Source organism: Myotis daubentonii, chromosome 3, assembly GCF_963259705.1.
Source record: "Myotis daubentonii chromosome 3, mMyoDau2.1, whole genome shotgun sequence".
NCBI classification, from domain to species: domain Eukaryota; kingdom Metazoa; phylum Chordata; class Mammalia; order Chiroptera; family Vespertilionidae; genus Myotis; species Myotis daubentonii.
Window position 1 is genome coordinate 24,164,979 of NC_081842.1, and position 25,200 is coordinate 24,190,178.

General features: G+C 44.2%; 1 protein-coding gene across 6 annotated transcripts in view; it reads left to right on the forward strand.

Moving 5' to 3' along the window:
- SCHIP1 (schwannomin interacting protein 1) overlaps positions 1-25,200 on the forward strand; it is a 118,890-nt gene that overhangs the window by 87,742 nt on the left and 5,948 nt on the right. For 5 of the 6 annotated variants that reach the window (XM_059686903.1, XM_059686905.1, XM_059686906.1 and 2 more), the window contains 5 exons: positions 1-25; positions 16,706-16,823; positions 18,768-18,965; positions 19,841-19,964; positions 22,706-22,799. The exon at positions 1-25 is cut by the window's left edge and continues 94 nt beyond it. In XM_059686903.1, coding sequence (XP_059542886.1) covers positions 1-25; positions 16,706-16,823; positions 18,768-18,965; positions 19,841-19,964; positions 22,706-22,799 — 559 coding nt within the window. Of the gene's footprint in view, positions 30-16,705; positions 16,824-18,767; positions 18,966-19,840; positions 19,965-22,705; positions 22,800-25,200 lie in introns of all 6 variants that reach the window. The other variant, XM_059686909.1, reaches the window with a different exon arrangement.

Consider the following 25,200-nt stretch of genomic DNA (forward strand, 5'->3'; position numbering starts at 1 on the left):
GTGGGAAGCCAAGCCTTTCCTCTCGGTGAGTGTTCCTTTGAGTTGATTCTCTGATATGTGTACCTAATGGGTTTTGTCATCTGACCACTTGTCTAATAAAAGATAGCCTTTAAGTCCTTGAGTATTTTTTTTCATAATACTATCAACTTTATTGGATTCTGGACAGACTTCTCCCATTTGTTGGGTTTGTTTATTGGGGTTTCGTTTTGGGGCTTTTTTTGGCCAGTTTGCCAAGCCACCTGAGGTCAGATTTCTATATTTCTTTTTTTTTTTTTCCAAGACACAGTACTGTTTTTGCACTGTGATGGGGGAATCAGGGCACACTCCAAAGCGGCTGATGCTTAGAGAAGCATGGCAGATCACCAGATTTCCCATTAAGCAGTCCCAAAGCACCCAGCATTGCTCCCCTCTTCCATTTGATTGTAGTAAATACCATAGCTGAGAAATACAGTTCCCACTGTGAGCATTTGATGTTTATTACAGAGCTTAGCTTGTCCTCCAGCGGTTTTCCATATATATATATATATATATATATATATATATATATATATATATTTAATTGATTTCAGAGAGAAAGGGAGAGGGAGAGACAGAAACATCAGTGATGAGAGAGAATCATGATTGGCTGCCTCCTGCACGCCCCACACTGGGGATCAAGCCTGTAACCTGGGTATGTGCCCCTACCAGGATTCGAACCATGACCTCCTGATTCATAGGTTGACATCCAACCACTGAACCACACCAGCCGGGCCAGGCAGTTTTTGTTTATCTTAATTTATTTCAAGATATCATTGCTTATTTATCACAATTTCAGGATATCTTTGATTATTTACATAGCTTCCAACTCCAATTAAAATTATAATTTTACCTGGAACATAAGGCTATCAGCCAGAACTTCTCAAACTGTAATGTGCATGTGAAAACCCTGGGGATTTTGTTAAATTCTGAGTCACTCGGTCTGGGTGGGGCTCAAGATGCTGTATTTCTAACAAGCTCCCAGCTGATGTCCAGACTGCCCATCCACCAGTGACACTTTGCTGTGCGAGGATATAGACAATCTCAAAAATTAACTGTTATAAATATGGATATTCCAAGTGGTTAAAACACATAGAACTTTGTTTTAATAAAGGTGATAGTAACTGAAGACCCATCAGTGTTCTCTTGATGACTTCTCAAATGGCTATTTCTGGTTGGAATGCCTGCGTCTTCCTCTGGGCTCTCTAAGAGTAAATACTCCCCGTATAAATACTAGCTAATTTCGCCATGTTAGGCCAGGGGTGGGAGACACATGATGGCATTTACACACTCATTCAGCCAGTAGATGTCCACTCTGTCCTTCATCTGAAGCCTGGAATTAGGCACCTTCATATCTATTTACATTTCTCTGGCTCTCATTACTCCTTGTACTTCAGTCTGATCCTTAGACTCGTCTAGGTCAGCAAGAATCAGAAAGCACACGCATGCTCACATATATGCATGTTTAGGGTCACTGCAGGTGAGTTAGCCCGTGCAGAGCTGAGGCACCTCTTCCTCATTCCCACCCTTTTCATGTGCCATTTCAGAGCTGGGGGGTCAGCCTTCCCTTTGCTGCAGAGCCACCTGTTCCCCCCACAGTGGGGTGCGGCAGGAAGAGCTCAGGCCTGGGCACCTGGGCACCTGAGGATTAGTCTTAGTTGAGCTTCTAATTTTGAAACTTGGTTTTATCACGCCTTAGTTTCATTTTTGTAAAATGAGGGGGTTGGACCATAAGTTTTCATAGATTTCTGCTACTGCCCTCTAATGTTCCCCAAAATGCCAAAAAGTTTTCTTCTAGAAACTTTATTTCTCTGCTCAGCAATGTCAGATCTATCGGGTCCAAATGGAAGATTCTTGTTTTTTAAATGAAAGTTAGTTCAATAGATAGATATAGATATAGACATAGATATAGATATAGATATAGATACAGATATAGATACAGATATAGATATATCTGTATATATCTATACATGCACACACATGCATACATATATATGGCTGTGAAAGTGAAATAGAATCAATGAAAACTGCAAGGCATATAGTAACACAAAAAAAAAATGACAGCCTTCTCTATCCTTGTTCCCTCTCCAGAAACTTTTAATTCTTTGTTTTTTTGGTATTTGCCTGCATATCTCTAAGTACAATGCTTATCTTCTTAGTGATTGCTTTTAAATAACCATCTTTTGACCACCTTCTGTGGAAATTTGGGATTTAACTCTCTTTTACTGCCCCCTCACAGATATATCTATAGTATATTCCAAACTCTGTTCTCTTCATGGCCATTTCACAACTTGAGGTCAAATAACTATTCAATGTTGACTTTATTAAGCTCCTGTATTATTCATACTGAGCCATATGCTAATCTATGTTTACTTGAGAAATTATGTTGTTTGTCCTGAATTTAAAATTGCCCCGTTTTTCTTTTTGCTGATCTGTGATTTTGATTGCAATATCATATTCCACTGTGTGAATATAATCAGTTTCTTCTGCCACTTTTGTGATGATGGGCATTGGGTTGTTGCAGAGGTTTCACTCTTGTAAACAGTGCTGCTTATAAATGTGCTTATACGTGTCTTTTCCTCTCTTTGGTGTATACCTAAGGATGGAATTGCTAGGAAAATGCATGAATGCTCACATTTAGACGATAATGCCGATCTGATTTCCAAAATGGTTGCAACAAGTTTCATGCCTACCAGCAACGTCTCAGAGGTCCTGTGGACCCATAACTTTTCTAACACTTGATATTGCCAATTTCTTTTAAACTTTTGTTAATTCAATGGATATAATATGATATTTCATTGTGTTTATTAGACATCCTGTTTCCTCTTCTGCAAAGTTTCTACTCGGGTCTTACTGGATTCTCTGTGCTTTTTAAAGTTAATTTTTATCAAAGTTGTGTAGTCAAAATACTAATCCTTAATACGTTGTCGGTATTGCAAGAACATCCTCACAGATTGTAGCTTATTTTTCCAATTCTTCAATGTATCTTTTATGACCACAAGTTCTTAATTTCAATACAGTAAATTTTTATCAAACTTTTCTTTTAGAGTCAAGCTTTTCTGTGTCTAAAATAAAAAAAAAATTTCTTCTACCCCAATGTCCAAAAGTCACTAACCTAGATGTCAATCCAAGAGTTGAAAGTGTTGATTTTTTTAAAAGGCCTGTAGTAAATTAGGAGTTGGTTTCTGAATATGGTACAAACAGAGCAAGGTGAGGGTCTAGGTCAGGGGTCCTCAAACTTTTTAAACAGGGGGCCAGTTCACTGTCCCTCAGACCGTTGGAGGGCCGGACTATAGTTTAAAAAAAAACTATGAACAAATTCCTATGCACACTGCACATCTTATTTTGAAGTAGAAAAACAAAACGGGAACAAATACAATATTTGTATTTGCATGTGGCCCGCGGGCCGTAGTTTGAGGACCCCTGGTCTAGGTAGTCCTGTCAGATGTTGTCAGATACCTCTCATCCATCTACATTTTATCTCCCAAATTTTTTCAAACTCTTTTGTGTGCTATTATCAACTCTTCCATTTTCTTTGTGTAGGTTTACACCTTTTTTCTTCCTTTATCATTATAGTAGTAGGGTTTCAGAGGAGAGATTCAGTAGCTGTGTTCAGTATGCCATGTTTAAATAGAAGTCTCATGAAGGTTTTTATTTTATTTTTTAATTATGGTTTATATTCAGTATTATCAATATTATTCTGCATCAGTTTCAGATGTACAGCATAGTGTTTAGTCAATCCTATACTTTACAGAGTGGTCCCCCAAAATATTTCCAGTACCCACCTAATCCCACACATAATTATATGATATTATTTACTATATTCCCTATGCTGTGGTTTACATCTCTGTGACTATTCTGTAACTACCAATTTGTACTTCTTAATTCCTTCACCTTTTTCACCCAGTCTCCCAGCTCTCCTTCCTTCTGTCAACTGTCAGTCTGTTCTCTGTATCTCTTGAGTCTGTTTCTATTTTATTTTCTTTAGATTCCACATATAAGTGAAATGATAAAAGAAATATCTTCTCCAATAAAAACCTGTGCAGAAACCCTGTGTGTAAAACAAAGCAGTCCTCCTCTGGCTCAGGAGGACTGAAGGAGAGGGACTGGAGAACCCTGCCCGGAAGGTGCCTCCCCCATCCTTTCCCTTCAGTGCCCCTCCCCCGCTCCCCTGCAAGCCCCCAGAGCCCACCTGAAACCCTTCTGGCAGAGCAAACCTTGGAAATCACTGAGTCATCTACCCCCTTTGGAGACACAGATATCGAAACACATGTATTTCACAGCAGCTCAGAACAAGCTACACTTGTTGACTCGCCATAAGGAAGATTATTTTTATCCTGTTCTTTAGATGTCTTTATCTGCACATGCTGGGATGAGCTCATCCTCTGTGAGAACAGGATGACTTCTTGGATACCCCTTAGGATGATGATTAATAATGACACTTAATGTTTCTAAGAAATATCTCTTTATTGCTGTAAGTTTAAAGTCTGCAAAGACTGACTGTCATTCCCCCTCATCAGTAATAATGTAGGAGAAAAGCCGTAGGAAATGTTCGGTTGCATTTGTGTAACCCATATTCCCCATCCCTGTTAGAATTAATTTTTTCTTAATGTATCCCAGTCCCCGAAATTCTTCATTGAGCTAGAAATACCTCACCTCTTACTTAACAAGAGTACTTGAGGGATGTTAGACCTTTGAGGTCACCGGAGTGCTCACATGTGTTGAGTTGGTTAAATAATCAGAACTAGGTAAATCTTATATGAATGCACTACTCTGAAGAGCTCAGAACTCAATTTTAAATGAGGCTGAGGACTAAAAATTAATTGGCCAAACAATTAAAAAATGCTGCACTTACTTTTAAGGCGGGGACTGGCTCCCCAAATACGTGGGATATTTGGCAGAGTAATGGAGTACGGAGTACTGTCTATTTTGAAAGATGTGCACTTACCTGTAAAAATTAACTTTGTACACACATTATGTGAGCAATTATGAAGTAGCTTGAGGTCTTCTGGGAAGGTGTGTTTAAGTGCTCCTGTGAGGATAAGTCCTTCTCAGTTGTCCCCACTGAATTTTTCTAATTGGTGTATCTCCTAAAGCACTTTTTTAAAGAGTGACACGCTGTTAGATGTAAGCTTGGCTTACAGTAATCCCATAAAAATATTTCATGCCTAATACTGTAGCAAAAGAATTTTTTATACTGATTCATAACTCAACTAATTAAATTTGACTTATACTGAAATGTGACAAATATAGGAAGTGCCATTTTTTTCTTCAAAATTTGCTCATCCACACATAATCAGCCTTTCACACTGAGACTGTCTGACCTTTGTCATTTTTTTCTATGTAAAAATGTTCCAGCAAAAAGCTTTTAAAAGCTTAAAAGGAATGAAAAAAATAAATTACCTATTTTTGAAAAAAGGTTTCTAAGAAATATTAGGTATAATTATGTTCTTAAAATAAATATTCTTTTTATTAGGAGTATAATAATGTCCTATAAAATATTTTTATTGACCACATTAATCTTGATCAGCATTGTAATTTGGATTCTGAGTTTACCAATCTCTGTGTTATAAAAGGAATGGAACCTGGCGTGGCTGCTGGGGGACACAAGGCAGAGTGGTCGTTAGTGGTAGACGTCCAGGAGATCCTTCGTTGTTCAGGCATTACAACCTGATCAACATTGTGGAGAAAACTCTCCGCCTTCCTCCTGCTCCTTTTCTCAGAGGAGCTGCACAGTAACCTGGCTCCCCCCCTCTCTTCTTACCTTACCCCAAGATAGGTTTCATTTACATGCATATAAACATAAATGCAATCTCACACAGTCTTTTTCATAAAGCATATGGTGTAGCCTAGAATAGGTCATACTCTTCGCTGCAAATATTGTGAATGTTGTGAAAAGCAGAAATTCCCCAGAGAGCTTTTGAGCAGCTGGTTTGAATAATGATTACTGTTTCTTTATTTCAACCATTCCAACATCCCCAAATCAAAATGCATTCCATTCCTGTTGTTACAGATTTATTGGTGAATGGCTGAGACAAGACCAGTAGTAGATACCCACCATCTCCTTTGGTGTTTGGGTTAGGGGATGGGGCGGCGGGTGGGGCTGGGGGGGAGGGCACCATAGCCTAGGGAGTGGTATCCACTGGACAGGTAGCATTGATCTAGAGAGCCTTTAAGGAAATTAGATTCACAGGAGCCTTGACTATGAGGAACTGGGAATCTGTATAATCTGCCACGGAATCACAGGTCGAACCAGCATCATTTTGCCAGGAAAGCAAATCATCCTTCTGTCTCGAATGGTAATAATGTTTGCATAGCTTCCTGGAAGAAGTGAGCAGAATGGTCATACATACCCAACATGGGTGAGGAAAGAGGTTGTCCTCTTTCATGGCAATGACATTTGCTTTCTGTGACATCTTTCTTGCAGTAATAAGTGCATACTATGGCAACCTATTTACTACATGCAGCCTATGTTTTAAATTTCGTATTGATCTCATACATATGTACTAATAATTAGCTTAGAAACCCTTTGTGTTAGTAATTCCAAGGTATGCATCTTTGCTAATGGGAGTTTATAAATTCTTAAATATTATTTGAAAAGTCATCGGGTAATCTACAGAAAACCTATCATTTTTTTATGTCCTCCTCTAAGTATTACCTCTAGTATTTTAAAATGTTACACAGTTTTATAAGTGAAGCAAGATTTGAAGTGGATCTTTTGAGGATCAATAAGATTAAAATGGCAAAACAAATTTAATTATGTCAGCAATTCTTCTCTTTCACAAACCTGAAAGAAAAGCAAATTGGTATTTGAGAAATTTTCTTTGTCTAATAAATAGCCTCGCTTTATAATAATGCCAATGACCCCAGTTTAATTAGGTGCAATTAATTTTGTGCAAGCGAAATTTGACATCTTGCTAGAGGCATAACCAGCTGTACCCTGTCTTATGAATTTTTTTTTTTTTAATCACCAATGAGAAGTCACTGTCGGAGCTATTGCGAAAGGGTGGGAAGCAGGAAGAAAAAGGCCACAGGGCTGGGGTTTATATTTAAAAATGGCTCCAGCGGACAGCCGAATGTTTAATTAAAAGAGCTTCTGGGGATGATTTTTCATTGGTGCATCCACTTTGACAAGTTGTCACGACTTTATTACTGCAGTTCACACTCCCCTGGGACACGTGTCGGGACCCACGCTGCTCGTGTGAAGCTTGGGCTCCTCCGACAGCTTCCAAGAGCATTCACTGCCACCGGAAAACACTCTCGCTGCCTTAGGGTGAGCTGTCCTCTAGGGTGAGCTGTCCTCTAGGGGTGAGCTGTCCTCTAGGGGTGAGCTGTCCTCTAGGGTGAGCTGTCCTCTAGGGGTGAGCTGTCCTCTAGGGGTGAGCTGTCCTCTAGGGGCTGAACACAGTCTCTTTGTTCGATCCTATCGAATGTTCTGTGCCCCTCAGATTACTCTCATTCAGATTGTCACAGGCATTAAAGACCCATGGAAGCTATTTCAGAAAAACGCTGCCAATTAAATGATGACATGCCTCCTCACACTTAGAATTTTTATTTTAGTTGTTGCAAGCGTCCTTTCAGACTCATTTGGGTATACGCTTCTATCACACATGTCTTTGTGCATGCAAAAAAAAAAAGAAGAAGAAAAAGTGAAATCTGTTGGTTGAGTTTTTCCATAACCCTTTTCATATTCAGAGCCCAGTTGTCTGTGTAAGCACGTTCCCTCAGAGTTGTCCGCCTTTGCCTCTCGCCTGGCTGTCACCTGTGGTGGTGAGGACGCTGCGCATCGCCTTCTGAGCCACTGTCCCCGGGCGGCAGGTTGTGGTGCTGGGTCTTCGTTGTTCTCATCAGAGGACAGGACTGGTCAACTCCCAGGGCCGCCTCCGCCTCACTGGTCCTTAACTGGCTTGTTGGCCGACGGGGTTACAGTTCAGTCGAGCAGAACTGCCACCAGCTGCCTGCGTGGCCAGGATCGTGAGGCGCTTTCTGATTGTAAAGATGGCAAGATGCACATAGCCACGCTTCACAGAGCCCAGACGGTTCAGCACATCTACTGCATTCTGTGCCATGACTGCATAGAATCCGAATGACCATGAATTAAATCATGAAAGAGAACGCCTTTGAGATAAAGCTTACTGTGCAACCAAGCCTAAATGGCAGCCCCAACACTTTCTTAAACGTGAACATAAAAAGTGGTGAAGGCAGGCAGTGATTCAGCATTCACCGGATTAAGAGACTTGGCCATTTTCACAAAATCCAGGCGCTGACTCTCCAGCTGCCATAATGTTGCCCCGACCACAGGAATGTTACCCAGGTCTGGAAGCGGGGAGCAGCTGAAAGTCAGCAGCACGTTGGGAAGATACAAGTTTAAACTCTGTCCGGGTCGGGGCTGAGCGGGATAAATAGGCAGGCTGGCTTTCACAGTACAGACGGCTCAATGCATGTCGATTGTTCTAGAGCAGTGGTTCTGAACCTTCCTAATGCCGCGACCCTTTAATACAGTTCCTCATGTTGTGGTGACCCCCAATTTCATTGTTACAAATTGAACATAAAGCATAGTGATTAATCACAAAAACAATATGTAATGATATATGTGTTTTCCGGTGGTCTTAGGCGACCCCTGTGAAAGGGTCGTTTGACCCCCAAAGGGGTCGTGACCCACAGGTTGAGAACCGCTGTTCTAGAGGCTGTTATCTACTGCGGGTCCAAGGAGAGAATGGGGTTGAGACTGGTTAAATCAAAGAGCCCATCCTTCCTCCAAGATGATCTCCCAGCACCCAGCACCCTGTCGAAAACAAAATCCCAGCCTGACTCATCTGTGAGTCATGGTCCCTGCAAAGGCACTGTCTGAGTCAGACTCCCTGCCATCCTCTCCCAGCTGTCAAACATTTAATCCCACTCACCTTTTCTCCAACACATAAGCGCTAATCAACTCGCCCATTTTCTCTCCTTTTCCTTTTTTAATTCCTGCGAAATGCCCACATGGCAACTCAGAAGCACTCAAAAGAGAAAAACATAAAGTCAGTTCAATTACTCCGACCAAAAAATGCCTAGGTATATTTACTTTTTGGTGCATATATCTCCATATTTTTGTTTACAAGGTTGAAATCCTACTATACCTACTGTTTAGGCTGTTTTTCAATATATCATGAACATTTGCCCATATTCACAACTTTCTACTATCATATAGATTTCATATATTTCATCAAAATATACTTAATTCATCTCTTAGACATTGGAGTTGGTTTCAGTAATTTGTTTCATTTTCATTTTGCTTTATTGTTTCATCTTCTCGTTTTTTCTTCCATTCATGAATTTATTCTATTCTTCTTAAAGTGACCCTGTATAATTTAACCTCTGGGCCTTAGTTTTCTTGTATGTAAAATGGAGGTCAGAATACTTACTTTATGTATGTCTGAAGATCAGAGGTAACTATAAAATACCTAGCACGCAGTAGATGCTCAAAAAAGGTCACTCTTTTTATTTCGAATGCAGATTGCTTAGGAGTCAATAGGCTTTCATTAGGATGAGAGAACACATTTAGTGCCTAGGAGAAGCCTCGTTCTGGGTCTTCAGCCAATGCTAAAGAACAGTTGTGGTGAAATGCATTTTCCTAACATTAAGATCCTGTAATTCCGAATTTAATTATGTGGAAGTGGGCATTAGTGAAGGAACCAGACACTGGTGTGGAATCAGGTCCCGCAGCTGCCTGAGAAATGCGGTATTTATAGTTCTCTGGAGAACAGGTTAGGGGCGGGTGCTCCACCAGAAAAGCCAGGGACACCCAGAGAGGGCCTTTCACACGTCCGCACCTTTGCAGCTGCTCTCAGCTTCTGCTGAGGAAGCCTGGGCCCTGTAAGATGTGGGTCAGGTAGGGTCAGGACAGGCCACAAAGAGGGAAACGTTCCCCTTCCCCCCAGTCCTCTTTAGCACATGGTTTGAAACTACCCTTCACATCTCGGGGCTCATAACTGCTGGAGGGTCGGCTTTCCATCCCTCCCCTGTCTTTAACCCCTCCAACCCCCTTCACCAGGCCCTCCTTTCTTCTGCACTTTCCTGCTTGTTCACTCTTCTTGGTTAACAACTTATTAATGCATTCCAGGTTACTGAAGTATGTTTTTTCTCATATATAAGACTAGAGGCCCTAGTCTTGGCCTGTGGGAATCGAGTGAAACTGGCCCGGTACACGGATTTGTGTACCAGTGGGGTCCTTCGGCCTGGCCTGTGGGGATTGGGCTGAAACCGGCTCTCTGACATCCCCCACGGGGTCCCAGATTGCAAGAGGGCGCAGACCAGGCTGAGGGACCCCACCCGTGCACAATCGGGGCCAGGGAGGGACCGCAGGAGGGCTCCAGGGCATGTCCACCCAGTCTCTCCAAGTCCCCATCAATCGGCCAGACCCCAGCAGCAAGCTAATCTACCAGTCAGAGAGTCTGCCCCCTGGTGGTCAGTGCATGTCATAGCGACATCGAACAAATGGTCGGACACTTAGCATATTAGGCTTTTATATAGATAGATAGGGTTTGGTTTTTTGTTTGTTTTTAGTCCTCTTCCAATGCCCTGTATATTCCACACTTGCAGTTGTACATCATGATGTAATGATCCAACCACCAGTACCTGTTAGAAGACCTAGTTTCTGTTGTTCAACTACTACTGTACATGCACTTACTATAGGGGTCATGAACTATAAAATGTCTTCAGGGGCCAGCAATAAATATAAATGAGTCGAGTAAGCCTAGATAAAAGGCCATGGGTGAGACTGGAGCAAACTAGGAAGTGTATGTGTGCCCTGGGCAAAAGGGACAGCAGCTATGCTATGCTATTGGCACCATGGTGCTTGCAGAGATGTCATTACCTGATCATCAAATGAACGAGTGGATGAACAGTTAAACACCCCTTTCTCTCTAACATAGTTATAAAAAATCACTGACAGGCCTTTTGTGTGAGATGGTATGTGTTGGACCAGCAATATTCTCACCGGTTATATGAGTACCACTCCTTTTCTAAAAGTCAGAGTGTCATCTTATGCATCACACAGTCTGTAGCAAAGAAAGTTCACACAATCCCACTAAAGTAAAATAAGAAATACTGTATTTTGACAATAACAAATGTCAGGAAGCAAAATCTTTGCTTTTTTTAAATAAATAGTAGTAGGTATGTCTATTACTGTAATGATAAAAAATCAACTTGGAACAGTCAGTAAAGAAAAGAAGAGGAAGATGCAGGGTTTGGGGGATGGGAAAAGTATTTTATAATTTATCAACCCACCTCAGCACAGTCCACAAAGATACCATCACACATGGTACATCCAGAACTTGTCCAGAGCTCAATTGTTCTCACGTTCTTTCTTCACAAATCCTTAGAAAAATGAAATGTGTTGCCGAACTGGTTCGGCTCAGTGGATAGAGCGTCAGCCTGCGGACTCAGGGGTCCCAGGTTCGATTCCAGTCAAGGGCATGTACCTTGGTTGCGGGCACATCCCCACTGGGGGGCGTGCAGGAGGCAGCTGATCGATCTCTCTCATCAATGTTTCTGGCTCTCTATCCCTCTCCCTTCTTCTCTGTAAAAAAACAATAAAATATATTTTAAAAAAATGAAATGTGTTTACAGCTACTCTTGGGTAATTACAACCTACATTTTATGTGCCTTCCCTTTTGAAATTCTCATCAAAGAGAGAAAGATAGGGTATTATAATAATATGGGTGATTATTCATTATGGATAAAGTCTTTGAATAATGCATCAGAGATCCATTAAACTAAATGGAAATAATATATTTTAACTGCCCATCCACAAACCAGTTGAGGATATTGAGTAATGAATGGCACAGCAGGGCCCGTGGTTCTTAGTCACTCTGGTTGTGGACAGATAATGAGCAAGACATGTTTGAGATCCATAGGCACATGGGAAGTTCCCTCTCACTCTGTTCTTAAGGAAACTGTACAATTGCCTTAAAAGTATTAGCAACTACAGGAGGTATCTGCCCTTTAAAATTATATGGCCATCACAGTCAGGATCTAATAAATCCAAACCTAAGGTCAAGTGTAGTATGGAGGAAAGGACATTGGATTCCAAAACCAGAGATCTAGCCTGTAGTCTCTTGCTTTGTGACCTTGTACCAGTTATCTGTTGCCACAGTGATGGTGTGTAATAAACCACCCACATCAGTGGCTTACAACAGTAAGCATTGGTTTCGGCTTGGGAGCCTGTATAGGTCAGCTGAGCAGCTCGTATGTCTGCAGAGACTGTGGGTTGGTGAGGTGCCGCTACTACTCTTAGCTGAGCTCTGTCATGTGTCCCCAGGCTCACTTGAGACAGCTGCTGATTGAACTCTGTGCTGCAAAGTCACTCATCTACCAGCAGGCTAGCCTGGACGTGGGGCAGGGCCCCCTGAGAAGGGAGGCTTGGAGCCGGAACGAAGTCCCTTCCTCTGCATTCTGTGGGCCAACACAAGTCAGGAGGCCAGCCTGGAAGGAGCCGTAGAGTCTTATCACAGAGGGGAGGAATGGGGACCATGTTTATAATCAGGCTGTCACGGTTCCGGTTCCGGGGCAGGTAGTTTGACTTCTCTGAGTAGGTGTTACCTTGCCTGTAATCCACAGGTGATTGGTTGTCCAGTTAACAAAGGGGTGGTGTAGGGGGTAAAGCCAACGAATTTTAAATATATGAAAATGCTGGTGGCCATGCTGGTCCTGGGAGATTCCTATTTCTAAAATCAGAAAGCACCAAATAGTTCTGGGGTTCAGAGCTGCCTGCAGACGCCCAGTCCCAGTCACTACACCCAAGGGCAGGGACTGAGGCCCGACTCACCATTCAGCAAACTTTAGGACCATTGCATTGTTTGTGGCAGGAAATAAATCGGTCTTGTCTTTGCATCTTTATTCCAGTGACCACTGGCTAAGTTTTTGAAGCATTCTCTTCTCATCTCTACCACCCTCTCAGTTTTGTGCATATTTTTGTAATATCCCTGGTAGCAGTGGTTGGAATTCAGCACAAGCGTTTTCCAAATAGCCATCTTCCTCTCTAAAAATGCCAAGCAGACGTGGGTGCTGAACATCCTCTCCACTAAATAAATGCCCTCGTGCTCCCAGCCAATAGGCACGGTCGCTCGGCCCTGCTGTGCCATTCATTACTCAACTGGTTTGTGGATGGGCAGTTAAAATATATTATTTCCATTTAGTTTAATGGATCTCTGTGCACAGTCTTTATCTCTTCGCCTTTGAGAGCATTCCCCGTCCAGAACACCCTCTCTCCAGATGCTCTCGGCTCCCTGTCAGCAGCTCTGGTCAGCAGTGTGGCTTTCCGTTGCCTCGTGGTACATAAGGAGAAGAGGTTTCTGGGAGAACCAGGACGCAGACCCTTCAGGAGGAAAATCCACAGGCGAGGCAGAAGTCAGGCAGCCCTTGCAGGCAATGCTCTGCCAAATGCCACTCGAAACATCAAGCAGCCTTGGCGTGGATACCTTAAATCATATCCCTAATTAACAGGATGAGCGGTGTGTTTTGTTCCCACTGCAGACTGTGCTTGGGAGGTCGACAGGTTAGACCCCTCGCAGCTTGGATTTTGAAGACTGTGTAGCCTGGGTGTGAGTGAGGCTGGATGGGTGCCCTGCAGTGTGAGGGATGGAGACCGGGCCGGCAGGGGCCAGGACGGGTTATCGAACTTGACCCTGGACACAGAGGCCTTCAGCAGCACCGGGTGGCCCTGCGCACCCACAGCCAGGCCGCCGCTTGGGACTGTGGGTGAATTTCCCCAAAACCACCTTCATCTTAAAACCTGCTTAAAGGCTAAAGGCAAACAAATCCTTTTTGAAACTTGAGTCCGTTTTAAGACATCTTTACAAAAATCCCCTCTGAACCATTAGCTGTTATGTCACATAATTTCCTTTTCCTGAGAGGAACATTCCTGGTGATTACCGCTATGAGGAATTATAAGTCTCACCCTGTAAGAAGCTCTGTTCGGTTTCCCACGGAGATAATGTGGGACTAAGGCGATTTTCTGAATTTCTACCTGAGGTGCTTTTTCATTTTGCTCTGACTGCTAAATCCTTTCCCCTCCCCCTCCCCCTTTCCCCATGCCTTTCTTGAGTTAGAAATGTGGTGTGGGATGGTTGATTTAGGACTGAGTTGATCCTAGCACAAAGTTCAGTTTGGGGGCAGAACAATAGAATTTACAATCAACTTTCTTCAGAATATATATCTTTAGATGTTTTCAATATTATTTTGTAATTGTATCCTGGGTTGTTTTATGTTTTTATAATCTGTGTATCCCGTGGCCAGCTGCTTCTTTTCAAAACTTTAGCTATTCAATAAATAGAAAGTGTTACCTAATCTTAGATTCAATTTAAGTTTAATTTATAAATGCCTTTTTATTTTTAAATGTTTGTTTTTAATTTTCCATTTTATTTCCCATTATCTTCCAATCCATACATCTTGGGTTTTATTATTAAAAACGGGTTGATATTTGGGTGTGTGTTTTGTTTGTTTTTTACCAACTACAGACAATAAATTTTAAAACTTAATTTATATGGGATCCAAGGGTAACCTGTACATATCAGATTTCTCAAGAAAAAAAAAAAATTCTAGAAGAAAGTTAAAGGAGACAAATTCCAGGCCCATAGACGTGCAGCTGCCTAACAGAGCTGAGTGTCCGTAAGGGAATTGCTGTGACCACGCGAGGTGTTGTAGTACGAGACTTTAGAGGGCCCTTTGCAAAGTCACCCCACTTTTAAAATTCTGTGTTCCTCTGGGCTTTCAGACAGAACAGAAAGGAGGGTAGTTAACATGCACAGAGCACCTGCCTTGTGCCCGGCTCTCAGCTAACTCTTTTCATTCTTCCTACAAAACACTGACTTATTCACCCCATTTTACAGATGAGGAAACCGAGGGCCATAGAGTAATCTGCCTAGGCATAGAAGTGAGGAATCAGAACCCAAGTCCAACAGAACCCAAGCACCCTGAGCTGATCACACAGCACCTGCCGGCCCCTGGGCCCAGCCCTGGGCCTGGCTCTCCTTGCAGCACATGAGGGCAGGGAGGGAACAGACCCCGCCTACTGGGGAAATAAGCTGGGACTTTCCCTAATGATGGCAGCGAACAATAGGTGGCAGTATATACACACAACAAGGGTGGTGCCGAGTTAAACCAGTAGATTTCTTTTTCTGGATCCTGTATCATTTTCAAAGAAGCACTTTAGAGAGTCATCTGAGCAGTTTGGACTAAGCATCCCTACCCACTGGAATTTTTTAAAAATCAAATACAAATGTCCACCATCAGGCCAGTGGTTCTTTGCCTTGTCCCTGTGAAGCAGTGATGCTGGTTTAGACAAGCCTGCCATCCTGGCAACCCAGGGGCTCCATTTGCCTTTTCTTTCTCTTCTCTTACACACAGTCCTGGCTACTAGGGATGCTAAGAAAATTACTTCTTTAAAAACTCCCCATCGCCGGGCAGCAGTGAAATGTGTTCCACTTCGAGAGAGGTTAGGACAAAGAACTGGATTCCCGGTCTGGCCTGGTGGACAGCAGACCCACAGCTGGGTGACCCTCTGTGACCCCACCCCCAGCACCATCACGCCTGGAGCCTCAGGAGCTCCCGAAAGCGCCCCCTGCGGCACGGAGTGCAGGAGGCAGGCGGCTGCGGGGCCCACTGGGTCACAGTTGTGCTTCTGCCTGGGTTGGGGGTTTCCTTGCATTCCTCTAGGCCAGCGGTTCTCAACCTGTGGGTCACGACCCCTTTGGGGGTCGAATGACCCTTCCACAGGGGTCGCCTAATACCATCAGGAAACACATATATAATTACATATTGTTTTTGTGATTAATCACTATGCTTTAATTATGTTCAATTTGTAATAATGAAAATACATCCTGCATATCAGATATCTACATTACGATTCATAACAGTAACAATGAAAACAATTTTATGGTTGGGGGTCACCACAACATGAGGAACTGCATTAAAGGGTCGGGGCATCAGGAAGGTTGAGAACCACTGCTCTAGGGCGAACCGTGGTGGGGTTTTTTGTTTTTGTTTTTTAAATCTTTATTGCTAAAAGTATTACATAGGTCCTCCTTTTCCCCATTGACCTCTAGGGGGAACTGCGGTGTGTGTTTTTCTTAATGACAGAAGTGAGCTCCCTTGGTTGGCTTTTGGCAACTGCCTTAACTAAAACTTTCCTTCAGTTGACCCTATTCTGTCTGTTTGAGGGAGAAAGGAGTCTTCAGAGAACTGTGGCCGGGGTGCTGGCTCAGAGAGCGTCCTTGGTCCGTCCCCCAGGGACGGGACACTAGACGACACCATGCGGCTTCATTTGGCCGAGGACCCCCCATCGTCTTCGTCGACAGGAATATAAACTCAGTGACTCACACGTTTTTATTGGGCACCAACTGTGTGTTTGGCGTTGTGCTGGGGGCAAAATATGTGGCCTAAATTATTTTTCACCTAATGGGAAATGAGTGTGGAAAAAGTAATACAACATGAGTAAAAGTTGTGATGTTATCACTTACCAAGTTATCAAGTGATCATTAGTATCCTCTGGTATGTTACTGCTGATGAATTAGGAGTCATATTGGTCACCCACTTCTCCATGTGAAGAATACATAAAACTGCTTTTTATTAGCAAAGCCAGACAGTTCTATTGGGTGCGCCCAGATCGCAAATAGCTGAGTGGATTGGTGTCCTGTCTGCTTCTGCCCAGCCTGCAGAGTGGGATGAACCTGCAGATCTGCTTTGTCAACGACAGCGGCAGTGACAAGGACAGCGATGCGGATGACAGCAAGACGGAAACCAGCCTGGACACCCCCTTGTCGCCCATGGTGAGTCAAAGCTGCCGCCGACGCTCAGTGGGTGTGCTTGGCTGGCCATGCAGCCTCTTTGCATTTCCTGATGTGGCGTGCTCCTAAGATGTGACAATGATTGGAAACCCAAACCTGTGACACAGCAGTGCTACATAAGCTCTGTTAAAGTTAGCAACTACTTTCATATTAGACCATGAGAGAAATTGCACGTGTCCTAAAAAATTTTTAAGGACCATATGCTGCACACCAATCCTTCCCTACTGGGTGTAGAAAAATGAGTACAGACCAGCAGTACGACACGTTTTAAAAGGATGGGCGGCAGGGCTCAGGGGAAAGCTCACGCACAGAGGTGATGTTCAGGGAAACCAGCAGGATGAAGTGCGTATAGTATTTCTTACTCATTCCTTGCCCACATGCTATAACAGACTGCCTTCTGATCATGGGAGCCTGTTGCCGGAATTCTTATCACTCAGTGAGGTCTGCGCATCTCTTTTCTCACCAACCAATCGTGTTTTCTTACCAAGGAACCCATGTTGGTCACTGGGTACCTGAGGTCCTGTCCACTCCAGAGAGCAACACACTGCCTTAGCTCTGGGTTAAATACATTGTTGTGTCTTTTGAGACCAAATCAAAGAAATGTCTCAAGCGTGTCATAAATCTGTTTCTCCTATTATTTATTTACTAGAGGCCCAGTGCACAAAAATTTGTGCACTTTAGGGGGGGGGGCGTCCCTCAGCCCGGCCTGTGCTCTATTGCAGTCTGGCACCCGTCAGAGGATGTCCACCTACTGGCTTAGGCCCACTCCCCCAGGGATTGAGCCTAAGCTGGCAGACAGACATCCCTCTGGCAGCCCGGCAGCCCTCGGGGGATGTCCACTTGCCAGTGGGGAGCAGGCCTAAGCTGCAGTCGGACATCCTTAGTGCTGCTGAGGAGGCGGGAGAGGCTCCCGCCACCACCACTGTGCTGGCAGCCATCAGCCTGGTTTGTGGCTGAGCAGAGCTCCCCCTGTGGGAGCACACTGACCACCAGGGGGCATCTCCTGCATTGAGCGTCTGCCCCTGGTGGTCAGTGTGTGTCATAGTGACCAGTCATTCCCAGTCGTTCTGCTGTTAGGGTCAATTTGCACATTACCCTTTTATTATACAGGATAGAAGCCTGGTGCATGGGTGGGGGCCGGCTGGTTTGCCCTGAAGAGTGTCCCAGATCAGGGTAGGGGTCCTTCTGGGTTGCCTGGCCAGCCTGGCTGAGAGGCTGATGGCTGTTTGCAGGCTGGTCACACCCCCTTCAGGGTGGGGGTCCCCACTGGGGTGCCTAGCCAGCCTGGGTGAGGGGCTGATGGCTGTTTGCAGTTGGTCACACCCCCTTCAGGGTGGGGGTCCCCACTGGGGTGCCTGGCTAGCCTGGGTGAGGGGCTGTTTGCAGGCTGGCCACAGCCCCTTCAGGGTGGGGGTTGGGGGGTCCCACTGGGGTGCCTGGCCAGCCTGGGTGAGGGGCTGATGGCCTTTTTCAGGCTGGCCACAGCAGCGGGCTGGAAGCAGGTATCTGGGATTTATTTATCTTCTATAATTGAAACTTTGTAGCCTTGAGCAGAGCTCAGGGCCAGCCAGGGCAGGCGGGAAGCTTGGCTTCCTCCAGCGCCGGGGCAACCAAACCTCCTGCTGGCTCCAGCTCCGTGGCCGCCACCATCTTTGTGACAGAGTGATGGAGTGAGGGTGTGACAGTTAATTTGCATATTATTCTTTTATTAGATAGGATTCTGCTACTCTTTATGCTAAAAATCACAGTCTGGTATTGACACTGAGGCAATAAACTACCTTTTTAGTTGAGACTGGTACAGATAACATTGTGCAGCGAGCTGAGTGGACGGAGGGGAGTCTCGGGAGGGCTCGGGGATGCTCTGGCCCCTCTCCCCAGGTGCTACCCGGCATGCAACGCTCAGGGCTGCTCTTTTTCCCTTCGCAGAGCAAACAGAGCTCTTCCTATTCCGATAGAGACACTACTGAAGAGGAATCTGAATCCCTAGATGATATGGATTTCCTCACCAGGCAAAAGAAATTGCAAGCTGAAGCCAAAATGGCCCTCGCCATGGCCAAACCCATGGCCAAAATGCAAGTAGAAGTGGAAAAACAGAACAGGAAAAAGTCTCCCGTCGCTGACCTAGTAAGTAGCAGACACTGAAACGCAAGCGAGTGCCTGGTGGCTGCAAAGGGTTGGCACTGTCCCGCTCCTTTACCCGAGTTATGCAAACTTGGGTTTCTCCGAGGCAGTTTGTAAGAAATACTGTCATTGAGAAATGTTTGTTTCCTTTTCCTTTCTGCTGCATCACTGAAAGATACATAAGCAGCAGATTTCACAAAAGTAAACTTTGTTCTTGATTCAGGTCTACTTTGTTTGTTAGGGACAATATTAGCTGTCATGGGACTATTTAAATTCCTTTAAAGCAATTTCAGTTTAAGAACCTATTGGTTGTGGCAGACTCACTACTGCTATGCTCTCAGTCCCACCTTCCAACAAAGACAGTGTAGCATAGTGGATAAGAGCCCGGCACTTTGGAGTTTAAATCTGTCTCTGTCACTGCCCTACTGTGGGGCTCTGGTCAGGTTACATAACTCTCAGCTTTCTCATCTATAAAATGGGTATAAACAATAACACCCGTGTCAGAGCACAGTGCTTGTGGCATGCTATGCATTAATACATAGCTGATATTATTAATTTCATCCATGTCATCGATATTATTTGAGCTCCCTGGTAATTCATTTATGTATAGAATAATGGACTCACGGTTGTCACAGCCTGTGTAAGAGCCAGTCTGAAAGCTTTTGGTTTGCGTAGGGTAGCATTTTGATGCTGATAGTGTTCCAGACATTGTAGTACGTAGGGCCTCTCGTTGAGAAAGTTAGACTGGGAAAGCTTTTAAGCCCAGAACTTGAAAGTGGGTGAATGAGAGGGGCGGTCTTTATGGGGGAAACTGGGTCTTGGGTTCAATGTACTTGCTGCTCTGTTCACACGTCCATCCCATCCCTCTGTCTCTGCAGCTGCCACACATGCCTCATATAAGCGAATGCTTGATGAAGAGGAGTTTAAAGCCCGCTGACCTGAGGGACATGACTATTGGGCAGCTACAAGTCATAGTCAATGATCTCCATTCTCAGATAGAAAGTAAGTGTCAGGTGTGCTTGAAAATGGAGTAATAAGTGGGAAATGCAATGGGACAGCACCACTTCCTCAATTTAGACCCTTTGTTCAGCATTTCATTGTGCTCCTCCTGTGGGTGTGCCTGCAAGTTCGTTCTCTCTCTCTCTCTCTCTCTCTCTCTCTCTCTCTCTCTCTCCTTAGAAATATTCAGAAACTTTAAGAATTTTTCAAGGTTAGGTCCTTATTATTTATTTTAAATAGCAAGCACTTGGCAAGCATCTGGCTTGCAACACCTATTTCTAGAATACAATTTAGTAGTTACAGGTCATTTGTTATACAATGATATCCTCAACTTTACTGGTACATACATTCATTTGGGGTCATCAAATCAAAGTCGACTTATCTGTTGTACTCCTCCAGGTGGTAAGATTAGATAGGACCAATATGTGAAAATTACAGGGTGATGAAATGTGGGCCTGTTTCCCCCAGAATAACTGCAGTGGGGAGGGGTAGTGAGTGAGTGGCGCTCGCTCGCACTGATTAGAGGTGCAGAGAAGGTCCGTTGCTTGGCCCGATGAAGGAGAGAGCATGCCCACCTGGCCAGAGTGGTTAGGCCAGATGGGCTCACGAATCCTCTGGAACATATGGTGGCACTTACAGATAAAGCCACCTAAGGGATATGCCAACCAAATGCATTCAGACAAACTAACTATAAAAAGCATTTTTAGGAGCTAAGTGGGGAAATTGAACACTGACTAAATGTTTTATTAAATATTTATTTACTCAGATACGATGAAGATATTGTGGTTGTGGTAATATTTTTTAAAAAGAGCCCTATAATTTTTTAGAAATATATACTGAAGCACCAATAGATGAAATAATATGATGTCTGGAATTTGCTTTAAAATAGTCCACTAGGAGAAAGGGAGAGAGCTGCGTCAAGATTGGCTAGTTGAAGCTAGTTGCATGGGGCATTCTTAAACTATGCTCTTTGCTTTTGTATCAGTTTGGAATTTCCCATAATAAGAAGTTAAAAACTTCATATGGGGAAAAAATTCCTATGCACGATGCAGGCACTGTACTGGGTACTAGCATAAAAGCCTACCCCAAGAACACATTGGAAAAATTAGAATTGGACATCTTCAGTGTCAAGTTAATATATTCAGTATTGTTTTAAAATCAAGAAGAGATAAAGAATTCTTTCATCTGCAAAATAAGCCAGTCAGAGAAAGACAAATACCATTGATCTCACTAATATGTGGAATCTAATGAACAAATGGAACTGGAAGCATGGATAATAGGTACATGGCACAGGCTGGCAGGAGCCAGAGGGGAGGGCGGTGGGGTGGCTGGATAAAGCAGGCGAAGGGATTAGTAAAGAACATATATGCCTGCCCCATGCACAGGGACAATCGTGTGGTGAAGGCCAAGGGAGGGGGAGGCTGAGGGAGGAGCGGGGGGGGGGGGGGAGGCTGAGGGAAGTGAGGGTGGGCAAAGGGGGTGATGGGGGAGTCAGCAATAATGTCAACATAAAAAAATTTTAATCGTAAAAATATTTTTAATAAAATAAAATTGAGAGAAAGAGTTTCACATTTTAATTAAGAAACCATAGATTCGGTGGATTTATAAAAACTCTGCATTTTAATTTAGTTGAGTAAATTACTGGGAGTGTTACTCTGTCAAGTGCTATTTTAGGACTGAAGCATCTTCCTTGGATTTTTAAATACTAATAAGTTGCCATCTCGTCCTTTTCAGGGGCTGATGATGTATCAGGCCTCTTTGTATGGTTCTTTCCCTCCCTTTCTTTTTAAAATTGGAAACTAGTCTGAACTAAAGGCAGACAAATGCATCATTTGAAGTCAGGATCTCTAAAAGCATTTCCCAGGGGGACCTGGCTGAGTATCCACTTCCTTTCTTTGGTTTCCGGGCCCAGGGCTCTCGCTAAACGGGTGTTCTCCCCTTGTGTCCATGTGTCCAGACTCACAAGCTTTGATTCTTAGCTGAACTGAGGGGAAAACGCAGGAGAGAGCCCTTGCTTGTTCATCCCCTTCAGAGGCAGAAGCCGGATTGACCCGTTCACTGATTTCAGGAAGATGAGAAATGTGTCCTTGCATTTTTTTCCCCAGCATAAGCCCTGAGGAATATTTCCCTTGGCACCTGTTGTCCAGAGACTTCGGGGCTGATTTCCTCAGGCCTTACACCCTGGCTTTCCGACCGCTTGAGCTAATACTTTCCCCAGAGCAACCTGCACACGGGGCTGCTCCTCCCTGGGCCGTGGGAAGCCCGGAGCATCCCTGAGGCACCTGAGTCAGGCCCGGCGGCCCCTCCGACTCTCAGTGTGGCAGGTGCAGTGGAAAACTTAATAAACCCCAGACATTTTTGCTCACATTGTTTTTTGTTTTTCAAACAAAACGCCACTTTTACTAACAAGCTATTTCCCTAATAGTGAGCAGTTTTTCACACTCTAATGTTAATGTACTTGGAAATCCCTTCTACTTTACTCCTTTCCTTCCAACACTCTTATAATTATGCAGATTAGTCATGTTCTCAAATTGATGGCTTCCCCTGAGCTTATGAGAAGCTCATATAAAAATTCTAAATTTTAACAGAAATGATATAGATAGATGATAGATAGATAGATAGATAGATAGATAGATAGATCTGTGATACATGTGCCCAGAAATAGTTATCCATTCTGACCTGGATGCAGTCTTACTTGGATGCAGTCCTGCCTGTTTTTAAGTGCTCTCTTCTCTCTGCCCCAGGCTTGAATGAAGAGCTGGTCCAGCTGCTGCTCATCCGAGATGAGCTGCACACGGAACAGGACGCCATGCTGGTGGACATTGAAGACTTGACCAGGTTGGTGATCTTTCGCCCTTTCTAGAGAAGCCCTGGTCTGAAGTTTACGAGTTAGGGCAAGAGCGAGCTCTGGAGAACTCTCTCCCTCCCTCCCATGGGCTCCTCACCTAATCCCTGCTGGTGTCAGCTGTTTAGATGGAGGGGAAGTGGCCAAAGCTGCTCCTTTCCAAATGCATTGCTTGTCACAGCCGTCCTCCGGTGTGATAGGCGCCAGGGCACTGGACCGTCATAGAGCGTACCCAGGTCGGTCAGCGGTTCTGGCCCAGGAAGACTGCGTGGCCCCAGGGAGTAGGCTCTAAGCCAATCCAGGCTGGCGAGTTTCCAGTGGATGAGCCGCCACGGGGTGAGTGCCACAAAATGGCACTTGCTGGTTTGTGACCTGACTCTTGATCGCATCTGCTATGCCCAGAAGGCAGGGGCACTGGCATCTTTCCACAGTACCAGTGCCACCAGATTGCTCTCACCGGGTGGGAGACGCTAAGACTTGAGTCTCTAGCCGGGCCTGGCTCCAAGCGCCTCTCTGTGAAGCGGTAACGAGTGCCTCCTTCCCCAGGGGACAAGGAAACAAGGCTAATGCTGGCCAAGGTCTTGCATTTGTTTTCCTTGTAGAAAAGCTCGTCACTGAAAGTGTAGAAAGTACACAGAATACTGCGAGCATTCCTGGTATCTCACATTTACTTAGGCACCTTTTCATAGACAGTTTATCTGAAGTCTTTAAGCCAGGAGGCAACGGTTACTATTAATCCCTGAAATGGTATTCAGAGAGCAGAAGGCTCTCCGAGCAAAGAAAGAACACTGCTTGTCACAATAACATCAGGCATTGGCCACGTGACCCACCACCATCCTAAAGGAGCTTGAAAACGTATGTGGTGAAATTGCTCCTGAGGACCCCTTCTCGGTGTGGGACGCTGGGGAAAATATTTTTCTAAATGCAGATGTTATAAAGATAGTTTGGGTGGCAAAATAAATGCCATGGAACTCTGTTTAGGCTTTTTTTTTTTTTTTTAAGACCTATCCAGGGGCAGCACGCTGTTTTGTATGCTTTGAATATTATACTGCCTCATCCCTAACAAAAAGACAAAAACAAAAACCAAAAAAACCAGAAGGCCTTCCCGTACCTTCTTAGCATATTTGCCTGCATCTGAAATAACACTCAAATTGCAATAACACTCAGTAATATTATTGCCATCTACAGATGTATTCAGGCACTGCACCAATAGCTATAAGATACAGCCCTTTTTGTCAATCTAAGAAGTTTGCATGCATGTATTAAAATTATGGGAAACCACTATTGAAATATACACCCGGGACCTGCATCTTTGAAAAATATGTGAAGTCTTTGATAAATTTATGATCTGCCTGTGGGAGCAGAGGCTGTTCTCTGCCCCTCAAAGCAGCTTTGACCTCACTCGTTGCAAGGAGGACATTGAGAGGCTCCCCTTCTCTCAGAGGGTTAAGTTATTGGGATTGCAGTGTGGTGTTTTGTGTCTACTTTCAGATGGTGCGATCCTGGGAAGCAGGGCAGGCAAAACCAGGGGGTTAAAAGAAGAGCAGTCGCTAATTTAAAGGTGTTGGAGGCATCCTTTAAATTGGAGTCAGTAGGGAGAAGTTTTTATGTCCATTCCCGACTGGTGGGTTTTAACTTTGCTTATGGGGGAAAAGGAGGGTACTTAAACGTCCCTCGCGGTAGCAGTCCCAGAGCTTTGCAGCCAGGTCTGAACTGGCGAAGAGCTTGGCTGTGGGGCTTTCAGATTTGGCTGCACACTGGAACCCCAGGGACCGTTATAAAGTGTGGGTGCCTGGGTCTGACCCCCAGCGATCCTGATTTAATTATCATGTGGCGTGGCCTGGGCATTAGGAGGTTTTAGAGCTCCCCAGATGATTTCAGTGCACAGCCGAATGAGGACAACTGGTTTGTATGAAGCCTCTTTGGAGACGTGCTCCCTGGCTCCCCGAGACTAGGGTAGGACACTCCCATGTGGAGCCTAATCATCCGTGCTACATCGTCTGCTGTCTGTCCCTGCCTGACTGTAAACACCCTGAAAGCAGAGATGGTGCCATTCTCATTCATTGCTGCATCCCCATAGCTGAGGACAAGGACTGCCAGGTACATAGTAGGTCCTCAATAACGATTGTTGATAAAAAGGAGTCCTTTAGGGCTTTCCTATAAATAACTGATGAGTACCTTTTAATTGTATGGACTGAAACTCTTTTCCCTCCTTTGTTTAAGATGTTAATGAAATACACCATTTTTAAAACTTATTATTATTATTAAGCATAGTTGTTATACAATCTTATATTGGTTATATTAGTTTCTGTACAATATAATGATTCAACATTTTTATATCTTACAATGTGATCACTCCACTAATTCTAGTAATCATTTGTCACTGTGCAAACT